General features: G+C 41.8%; 1 protein-coding gene and 1 pseudogene across 1 annotated transcript; both read right to left on the bottom strand.

The window, feature by feature from the left end:
- Positions 1-659: 659 nt before the first annotated feature.
- Positions 660-4,092, bottom strand: LOC115578016 (golgin subfamily A member 6-like protein 22). The gene is made up of 3 exons (XM_030410880.1): positions 2,766-4,092; positions 2,201-2,712; positions 660-1,242 (listed from the first exon to the last, which is right to left on the bottom strand). Exons 1-3 carry the CDS (start codon positions 3,965-3,967, stop codon positions 923-925), a joined length of 2,034 nt encoding a protein of 677 aa, XP_030266740.1. The 5' UTR covers positions 3,968-4,092; the 3' UTR covers positions 660-922.
- A 2,852-nt stretch (positions 4,093-6,944) lies between these two features.
- On the bottom strand, positions 6,945-10,070 carry LOC115578015 (inactive dual specificity phosphatase 27-like; annotated as a pseudogene).
- Positions 10,071-10,485: the final 415 nt, after the last annotated feature.

Genomic DNA, 10,485 nt, shown 5'->3' on the forward strand with positions numbered 1-10,485 from the left:
TGTAGTCCTATTTCTTTAAAATGCAGTTTGCTTTTTTAGATATGACTTGTTTTTTTTAAATTAATATTTGTTTTACTATTGAAATTAATCATTTCAGTTTATCATTTTGATATCAATTTGAATTGTATGACTTGAACATTAAATTATTAAAAAATTGTAGTCCTTGTTTTTTAAATATAGTTTTTTTTTCTGTTTACAGATGTTTTTTTAAAAACTAATATTTGTTTTACTTTTAAAATTAATCATTTTGAGTTATGATTTTTATTGAGGTTTGCTGAATCTGGGTGATGTCACTGACAGGCACAGAGGATTGTGGAAGTTGTAGTCATTTTTTTTTTTTTTTTAATTATATTTATGTTGTTTGTCTTTTTCTGTTTGAGTTTATAATAGAGTGGATTCATTTTTAAAATGAATCTTTTTTCAGTTAATATTTTTTGAGAACTGTATGGCTCGAACATGATATAATAAAAACAAAAATATTTGTATTTCTACTGTCCATATTTCCTCTTATTATATGGGCTTCCATATTATAATGGTCCACAACATCTTTACTTTTAGTCAAGTATGACTTTTGAGCAATTTTTTACTGAAAAAGAACAACAATAACCATAAAAATGTACTATATCTCTACCTGAGAAAAAATGTACATGAAACAAAAATCTGCATGAGGTTCCTTTAATATCATGAAATTCAATAATAAATATACATAATGGTGATTATCAGCCTGTGAAGTTAAATTAACTAGAAAATATATCAGTCAAAAAAAATCATTGTGTTTATTTTCTAGAGGATACATGAAACATCGATACTCATCACGACGTATGGTGTCCCACAAGGCTCTATCCTGGTTCCACTATGTTTCTCTATATGTTACCATGTTAATGTGATCTGCAAGCTACTCCATTTTCTATTTTGTGCTTAATCACGAGTTCATCATGGACTCAAACTCGTCAATCCTCAGCCTGGTGTTTCCTCTGCGGATCTTCCTGTAGGACACAGTTTTGTACTTGGCTGATTGATTGCCGTCCTTCTTCTTGTCGTCTGCTGCCTCCGCCTTGCCGTTCATCTTGTGAGAGTTTTCACCTCCCTCCTCTTTGCCTCCTTCGTCCTCGTTCGCTTCGCCGGTTGAGTTCTGGGTCGGACCCGGCTCGTCGCTCTCTGGTCCGGCCGTTAACGGCGACTGAGCAGCTTCATCCATCAACGTCGCTTTCTCCTCCGACCTGCAGCCTGAGGCTTGTAGATCTGGAAAGAGGTGGAAACAATAGCAATTAATTTGAAATTTAATTTGTTTAATTAAAGTGCTTTTTAAAGGCTACCGGCGCTGTGGAGGTTTTTCCATCATCATTTGCTTCTGATTATTGAGCGAGTGTCATCTTTGTGGAATTTTAATTAGATTTTAATGAATGAATTAACTCCACTGTGGGTGATTGTGTTCCAGCCAATCATCGCTGCAGTTACGTAAGATCCTCTCTGCACTGCAAACAACTCCCAGAAGAACACCAAAGCTTTCACAGCAACAAATAACTTCATACGGTTTTTAAAACCTTCATTTAAAGTTTTAAGGTTTAGGTTTTTTACATTAATCACTAATAATGCATTTTGATGTTAATGATACAAATAAGCTGAAAGAAACATGTTTTTCCTAAAGAACCAAACCTGATCACACTTCAGTTCAGAGGAGGAGGTTATGGAAATTCACTTCTAACCAAAAATTATAAAAGAATTGATTCATAAATTGATTTTATTGTCAAAATCGTAGCAGGAATCGTCTTTTCTTTTCTATTTCGCAAAAGTTAAGCTCACTAACAATTTAAACGCAGCCTTCTGTTATATTTTTTATTTCAAAATAAACACACATATGACTTAAATGACATCAATCATATTTAGTCTTCATTCTTTATGTTCTCCTCTATATGATCGCTAACATTGTTAGTGGCAGGGTCCGCCATCGCTTCCTATTTTAAAGGTGCAATATGTAAGAATGTTACCACCTGTTGGATTCATGCTTAAAACACACAGGGGACAGCATATGACCAGTGTAACCGCTATCTGCTGCTAACTGTAGCTGCTGTTAGCGAGTTAGCTCAGTTAGCTGTGCAGCATCTGACATATTGCAGCTTTAAAGGAATAATTCACCCTTTCAGGCTCATAACTTTAGGTGTTTAAGACAAATCCAGCAGCAATTTAAGAGTCTGGTTACCTGTCTGTAGATCAGCTGTGATGTCGTGGATGTTGTCCTCACCTGGAGCAGGAAGTGATGTCAGCGAGGTCTCCACCTGTGTGTGATCCGTCAGAAGGAGCTGAGCGTCCACAGTCTGCAGCTCTGTGTCTGTTGGAGCAGCAGTCCGGGCTGAAGCTGCCTCCGGCTCTTTGTCGCTGCTCGGTGATGTGAGAGAAACGTCCTCGTTGTGTTTGTTGGCAGCGCCCGAGTCTTTCTCTTCTTCTGTGACGACTCGGAGCGCTTCACTTCCTGTTTCTGCCTCGTTGTGACTCGGCGCTTCACACAGTTCAGACTCCTGCAGACCTGCTGAAGGAGCTGATCTCTGGGAATCTGACTGGATGAGATGATTTATCAGCTCCTCGTTTGGTCCACATGTTTCTTCTTCTGCATGTTCTTCTCTGTCTGCCGAGGCCTCCACTTCTTCTTCTTTTTCTTCATCTTCTTCTTCTCTGTCAGTCTGTTTTGTTCGTCTTTCTGTCCCTCCTTTTCTTCTTTGTCCTCCATCTTTTCTTCATTTTCATTCTTTTGTTCTTTGGTCGCTGACTCCTTTTCTTCAATCTCCTCAATCTTTTCTTTTTCCTCTTTCTTTCCTTTATCTTCCTCCACTTTTTCCTTTTCTTCCTCTATATTTTCCTCAGTCTCCTCCATCTTTTCTTTTTCCTCTAATTTGTCCTCTATCTTTCCTTTATCTTCCTCCACCTTTTCTTCTTTGTTCGCCATCTCTTCTTTTTCTTCCTCCATCTTTTCTTGGTGTGCCTCCATCTTTTCTTCTTCTCCACCACTCCATTGTTCTCGTTCTTCTTTATTGGCCTCCTTTTCTTCTTTTTCAATATGACATTCTTCATCTACCTCTTCCTCTTCCTCCTCCTTTTCTTTCTCTTTTCTTTCATCCTCTCTTTTCTTCCCCACAGTCTCCTTTTCTTCTTCTTCTTCCTTCACCTCTGATTGTTCTTTCCTGTCTTCCATCTCCTCTTCCTCATGACTCTTCTCTATAACCTCCTTGTCTTCTTCTTCTTCTTCTTGAGTCTTCAGCTCTTCATCTCTCTCTCCGTCCTTTGCTTCTTTCTCAAAGTCGTCCTCTTCCTCCTTGTCTTCATCATCACTTCCATCTGTTATAAGCTCCTTCTCTTCTTTCCCCACCACATCTGCTTCCTCCTTGTTCATTTGTTCTTTATTCTCCTTCTCTTCTTCATCCCGTCTCTCAGTCGCCTTCTCCTCTTCCTCAGTCTTGTCCTCCTCCCTTTGTTCTTTCTCTCTCTGAGTCTGCTCTTCCTCCTCTTCCTCCACCTTCTCTTCTCCTATCTTCACCTCTCCTTGCTCGTCCTCCTCCTCCACGTCTGCCTTTTCCTCTTTCTCACCTTCAGTCTCCTCCTCTTCATCCTCCACTTCCTCTTTTGTCCTTGTTGTCTCAACTTCAACATCTGCCTCACTCGTACCTTCTTTCTGCACTTCGTCTACGTCTTCTCCTTGTCGCAGCTCCTCGTCCTCTTGCTTTCCGTCTTCCTCCATTGTTTCTTCTTCTACCTTTGTGTTGCCTGCCTCTCGTCTCTCCTCGGCTGATTTGTTCCCTTCTGTGTTTTCAGCCTCCTCCTCTCTTTTGCCTTCAGAGAACATCGGCTCCATCGTGTCCTCTAACGACAGAATATCTCCAAACAGCCCGACTGCCTGAATAACCCTCGACACGATGGAGTTTTCCTCCAGGTCCAGGCTGTCCAACATGTCTTCAGTCGTCCACCAGCTCGCCATGATGTTGGAAATGAGAGAAAAGTGTTGTTGAGGAATGTGTTCACAACCACTCGTCCATGTTATGAAAGCATTCACACTGAGTCAGAAAGGATTTGATTAATGCCGACTGGCAGACACACAGCACACGTCTTTTCCCAATCCACAGTCTGGTGACCCGAAGGCCACGTTTTCAGCCTCGGGTCTGTAATACTTTAATCTGTCAGGTGCGAGCTCTCGCCTTCACGCCACTCTTTAAATAAATGTGCACATTTTTAATTTGTGGGAGAAGAAGTCAGAGTCTCACTGAGAGTAAAAGAAGCCGTGTCATCTAAAAACACTCTGCTGGGAGTGAAAGTTGTTGTTTTAAATGTAAACTCATGTACGGATGAATCATCAGCGAAATTCACTTAAAGTATTAAAAGTGCTCATAATGTAGTGATTAGCAGAGTTGGTCCGGCCCAGTAATAAACTGAACTATGGTCCAGAGGGGTTCAGAACCATGACACAGCCAACGGTACGATCAGTGTTGGGCAAGTTACCCCCAAAATGTAATGTATTACATATTACTAGTCACTTTGATTTGAAAGTAATGAGAGTACTTACTATATTACTGTCTGTGTACAGTAATCCATCACTGAATACACTACTGCTCTCATACTTTCCCCCAAAGACTACAGCAGAAGTACGAAAGTGTGATGATGATTTAATAACCTTTAAAAAAGAACAGCCAACCAACAGACAAACCAACAGACAAATCAACCAACCAACCAACAAATCAACCAACCAACCAACAAATCAATCAACCAACCAACAAATCAATCAGCCAACCAACGGACAAATCAACCAACAAATCAATCAACCAACAGACACATCAACCAACAAATCAATCAACCAACCAACAAATCAATCAACCAACCAACCAATCAATCAACCAACCAACCAACAGACAAATCAAACAACAAATCAATCAACCAACAGACACATCAACCAACAAATCAATCAACCAACAGACAAATCAAGCAACAAATCAACCAACCAACAAATCAACAGACAAATCAACCAACAAATCAATCAACAAATCAATCAACCAACCAACAAATCAATCAACCAAACCAACAAATCAATCAACAAATCAATCAACCAACCAACAAATCAATCAATCAACCAACAAATCAATCAACCAACCAACAAATCAATCAACCAACCAACAAATCAATCAACCAACCAACAAATCAATCAACCAACCAACAAATCAACCAACAAATCAATCAACCAACCAACAAATCAATCAATCAACCAACAAATCAATCAACCAACAAATCAATCAACCAACCAACAAATCAACCAAGGAACAGACAAATCAACCAACAAATCAATTAACCAACCAACAAATCAATCAACAAACCAATAAATCAATCAACCAACAAATCAATCATCAAACCCAAATTGACTTAAAGGAAAATTACTCCAAAGTCAGACAGAAACAATTTAAAAGTGTCTTGTCACAAAGAAATCAGGAGCTATTTATTAACTTTTTATTGCAGAATATTATAATTAAATCATGTTGTGGTTATTTGTAAAACCATTTGAGGTCATCATTGTGATAATTTGGGGTTATTTTGATGGAAGTTTGATGAATATGTTGCCTGTTAGTTACCAACTATACCTCACTCTTCTGTCAGCTGCAGATCAACATTCCCGCCGTGGTTTATCCAGCTGTGGCATGTAAAGCTTCACAATAATCTGCAGTGAGTGTTAAAGCCTCACATGTGTAGGTGTTACGTAAACAGGTACACAACTACGCTAGTTATATAATTATTAGTTTACTGAAAATATCCCTCACATCTTCAGATCTCAACAGATCAACAGCACTGCTGCCGCTGTCCACCAGATGGTGGTGTAAGTTGCACAAATCAACACAAACCGCCTGTTTTCTGAGAACAAAACAGTCTTTCACAACCAGAATGAACAGAATTATCAGCCACTCTTACTGGAAACGCTCTTCTCGGCTTGTTTTACGGGACAAATAAATGGAATTAGATTGCTTCATCTCTGTGTTGCATGGAGAAAAATTGCACAAAACAAGTAAACACAAGTGCAATAACAGACACTCCAGCTCATTTCCTTCCTTACTCTTTGATTTTATGTACTTTAGATGTAATCTGAGCTACAGACACACATCAAGGACCTCCTTACCACCAGGGGGCCAAAGACAGACGGGACAGAACATCAACTGCCTTCATCAATTATTCTTTAAAATAAATATATTTCAAATGATTCAAAACATTAAACAACAAACAAAATCTCCGGCTCTGATGTGCAGGAACCCATATTTCAGTGGTTTCACTTACTCGAAAGTCAGCTGACCTTTTAAATATTTAAATCTGAGCCAGTAAAGACACAAATTAAATAACTGAAATGTGTAATATACAGATCTATTAGTTTCTTGTAAATATGTCTAATCTATTGCATATACAGTCCATCAATCGATAAGCTGTTTATCAAATATCAACAATTTGTATATAAATAATAAAATGGTAGATTTATAATGAATCAAACTTTAGTTAATAGTTATTTCACTGTTAAAAAACAATGAAATAGTTTGTTACACCTAAAATATATAATTATTATATAATATATATGTTATATTATCTATAAACATTATTTGAACAGTCAATATAAATGTAAAACATTGCAGCTGATGTTTATAAACCTTTACAGTTGTCTAATGAATTGCTTGTTAAGCATTTTATTGTTTGTTAGCAGTTCAATAATTATTAACATATGTTTAATATCAATTTAGCATTTATTAATGATGATTATTATAAAGTGTTACCATCCATATCCTGTGAGTTTATATAGACATGATTATAAATTGTAATATAATAAAAACAATATAATGTAATATTAATATAATCACACAACATATTCAGCTTTTGGAGATATTTGCTTAGTTGATTATTTTTTCCTTATACATGAAATAAACAAACGCGTGTCGTCATTTTTCAAAACATTTATTGCAATAATAAAATAATATAACAGTACAAATAAGATCTGATTAATTTTTCAGGAGTTTCACGTCATCTTTTATGAAAATATGTGCTAAATAACGTCTTAAAATCAGTTTTACATTCAATCGTGGTGCAAGCAAAATCTTAAACCTACTTTTATTGAAAGTCTTCATTGATAACGTTCTAAACAATCAATCATCTGTGTAAAGTTTTGATGCATGATGAGACAAAAGTGCTTCTTCTCCTGACTGATGTTGATATAAACCTCCTTTGTTTCTTGATTCTTGACATCTGCAATTTAAAAAAATTTACAAAATATCTAACGTTTCTTAACTCTTATTTGTGCGTCAGTAGTTTCTTCTAAGATTCGCTCCTGCTCTGTGACTTCGCCTCCTGCTGCGCCCTCCAAGCCATCAGCACCTCGTCGTCTTCGGCCTCAGCGGCGGCCCGAGCTCTGATCCTCTGCCTAGTTTGGGCGAGGAAGGTCGCGATGTCATCCTCCTCTTCGTCGGCCTCCTCCCTCCTGCTCCTCCTCCCTTCCGTCTCGCTGCTTTCATACCGTGAATGATGAGCGAGCGTTCTCCTCGTAGAGAAGTCGGAGTAGCTCTCGGTTGCCTCGTCACCGTACGATCTCCCTGCGCGGCTGTGGAACCCGTTGCAGGAATATTCAGCGTCTTCACTCATTAGATCCTCTTGCAACCTCGATCTGTATCTAGAGGAGACGCCGTAAGATTCATCTTCTTCTTCTCAACAGCGTACGAGGCCCTGCGGCTTGAATAGTCGAACTCGGAAGCGGAAGCATCGAGTCATCATAGGGATCCTCAGCTTCGGCTCCAGAGGCCGGTTTCCTCGGAGGAGGCCTGACACTTTTCAGCCAGTCGTCGATGCTGGTGTCCTTATCTTTCTCCAGGGCAGGGGTTGAGGTTCAGGCACCCGGAGAGGCCAAAAAGACCTCGCTGGTTTCTCCTTTTCTTTGCCTCCTCAAGAAACTCCTCCTCTCTCTTCTTCGTCTCCTCCTCCTCATCCTCGTCCTCCTTCGGTTTCTTCTTCTTTGTAGAGGGTGCTGCGCTTGTTTGTCCTCCAGGATCTTCTTCTTTTCGTAGGTGGCCATCTTGCCCCTCATCTCGGACTTGATCTCCTTGTCCATGGCGTCCAGTTTGCCCATGTCGACCTGGTCTTGGAAGAGGCTGAAAAGAGGCACGCTGGTGGTGGTGATCTTGTTCCTCCTGGAACCCAGGGTGGAGTCCAGGGTGGAGCCCAGAGCGGAGCCTCTTCCAGTGAGACCGGAGATGCTGCTCGACCCGCCACCTGAGAGGACTGACGCTGCCCTGCCTCGACCCTGAGACAGGGCGCTGGAATAGGAGGCGCCGCTCAACAAGGACGCCTTGTCGTCTTCCACGCCGCGACCTGAAAGCACGCTCGCTGCACCGCCATAGCTGAACTCCGACCCAGCACGTGATGGAGGAGGCAGGCTCATCTCACTTTGCTTCTGTTTGATCGTTTCGGAGACGACGTTAGCGATCCAGTTTTGGATGCTGGAGAGATTTACCATCGGTTCACCTCCGGGGCCCTGGACGGTAGGAACTGGGAGGATGGGAGGAACTGGAGGGTTGACTTGGACTGCAGATTGTGCTGATCTCATGCTGCGAGGCTGTGAAACTGAGGATATGACAGACGACCTGCCGCTCAGCATGGACATGTTGTCATCGTTGGCGACGCTTGGCGGTCCGTTCACTCCAGCTCCGGCCCAGAATGCGGACAGAGGTATCGTCCCTCCGCTGACGGAGCTTTCGTTATCCCAGCCACACATGGACTGACTCTCCTCTAAAGTTTTCTTCGAACGCTCCAGGATCTCTTCGCGTCTTTGCCTCCGTTTGATCGCTGCGGAGTCCTCACCGCGACTCATCTCCAAAATCTCATCCTTGTTCTCCTCTCCATAACGCTTCTGCTGCCTGAGCTTCCACGACTGATACGCCGTCAGGTTGACATCTTTGAATGCTGGCGTCTTGGCTTCTCCTTCACCGTCACCACCCTCTCCGTCTCCGACAGAACTCTTCTCTCCGTCCTCTCGATCTTTCTTGTTCCAGCCAAATTGGATCCTCTTGATGCGCCAACGCTCCAGAGGCGTCATCTTCTCCTTGTTCTTCTGGCAGAAGTTGTACATGGAGGTGGTGTCAGAGAGGAGGCTCTGCACCTCGTCATCAATATTCTTTTTCTGTCGTTCGCCATCTTCCGTTGCGGTGCTCTCACTGCCTTCGTCGTCCTGTTTCTTGCGGTAGCGAGTGGCAGCTTGTTCCTCAATTTCTCTCAAGCGCTGCTTCCAAAGATCAGAGTAACTCGTGCAGCTGGAGGTGGACATCGCGTCCGAAGGGGGACGTCTGTTTCGACGCTTCAGCCGCTCTTTCACAGCTCGGACGTCCTCGCTGGTGACGCTGTCCACATCTGTGTCTTCCTTCGTCTTCTTTGGTCGACCCTCGGCGAGAGATTCTACATCCTCGCCGTCGCTGTTCAGCTGCTTCTCCCACCAGTCATCGTCCTGATATTGTTCGTTCCTCCGCTGCCACTCACGGATCATGCTGCCGAGGCCATCATCATCCTCATCTTTGCCATCTTCTCTGTGGTCCTGCTTGAGGAGAATCTCTTCCTGATTGTGGGCCGGTCCCTGGTTGTCCCGTCCGTTCTGCACCGATCATTCCGCTCTTCAGCGCCGCAGCAGCTGCCGAAGAGGCGATGCTGCTCATCACGCTCTGTCCATCCTCCTCCTCTTCCATCATGATGGACTGTGCTTTCACCCCGATCATACTCTGCTCTTCCTCTTTGTCCGTATCATCATCATCATCATCATCATCCCCGCCCTCGCCAAAGATGCGAGCACGTGCTCGTGCATCGATAACGGAGCACTGGCTGAGCGTGTCATCGTCGTCGTCGCGTTCCTCCATCAGGCTCTCGTTGAGCTCCCGCAGCTGCTTCAGGAAGCCTTCGTTGGGGTTGATTGGCCGCTTTTTCCTCATGGACGTCAGCGCCTCCATGATGGACATGTGCTGGAAGATCATCAGGTAGGACGCCACCAGGACAGCAGAGCGACTGACGCCCATCATGGAAACCACAAGAACCTTTCCTGCAAAGATAAACAAACCATTGATTTTAGCCTGAATGAGTCCAATAAAGGGATTTGTAGTCATTTAATTAATTTAAACAAACACACCAACAAATCTTCAGTATGTTGAAGTCTGGAGACTCCTTTATTGCACCACTGATGCCACCAGTTCAACCATTCAAACTTTTATCTCAAATTTTATGACTTTATTAGAATAAGAATTTTTATGTAATTATTATGATTTTTTACCTCATAATTTTGTCAAAATGTATTACAAAACACATATTGAAGTCACGCTTATCAGTTCTTTAACTGATAAAAAATCTCATTAACTGTGTGTTTACAGCTACTTTAAAGTGAGTTAAAATCCATTTCTTACATGTTTATAATCGGATGTTTAATTGCTAAATATGGGGGTTCGTAGTAAAGTG

This window comes from Sparus aurata, unplaced genomic scaffold (assembly GCF_900880675.1).
Source record: "Sparus aurata unplaced genomic scaffold, fSpaAur1.1, whole genome shotgun sequence".
NCBI lineage: Eukaryota > Metazoa > Chordata > Actinopteri > Spariformes > Sparidae > Sparus > Sparus aurata.

What these genes read in the sequence shown, in the direction of transcription:
- LOC115578016 (XM_030410880.1), bottom strand. Translation starts at nt 3,967, where the DNA reads ATGGCGAGCTGGTGGACGACTGAAGACATGTTGGACAGCCTGGACCTG. An exon ending in GAGGAGATTGAAGAAAAGGA is followed by an intron (nt 2,713 to 2,765) that starts GTCAGCGACCAA and finishes TGGAGGACAAAG; the next exon opens with AAGAAAAGGAGGGACAGAAA. An exon ending in CACAGCTGATCTACAGACAG is followed by an intron (nt 1,243 to 2,200) that starts GTAACCAGACTC and finishes ACCTCTTTCCAG; the next exon opens with ATCTACAAGCCTCAGGCTGC.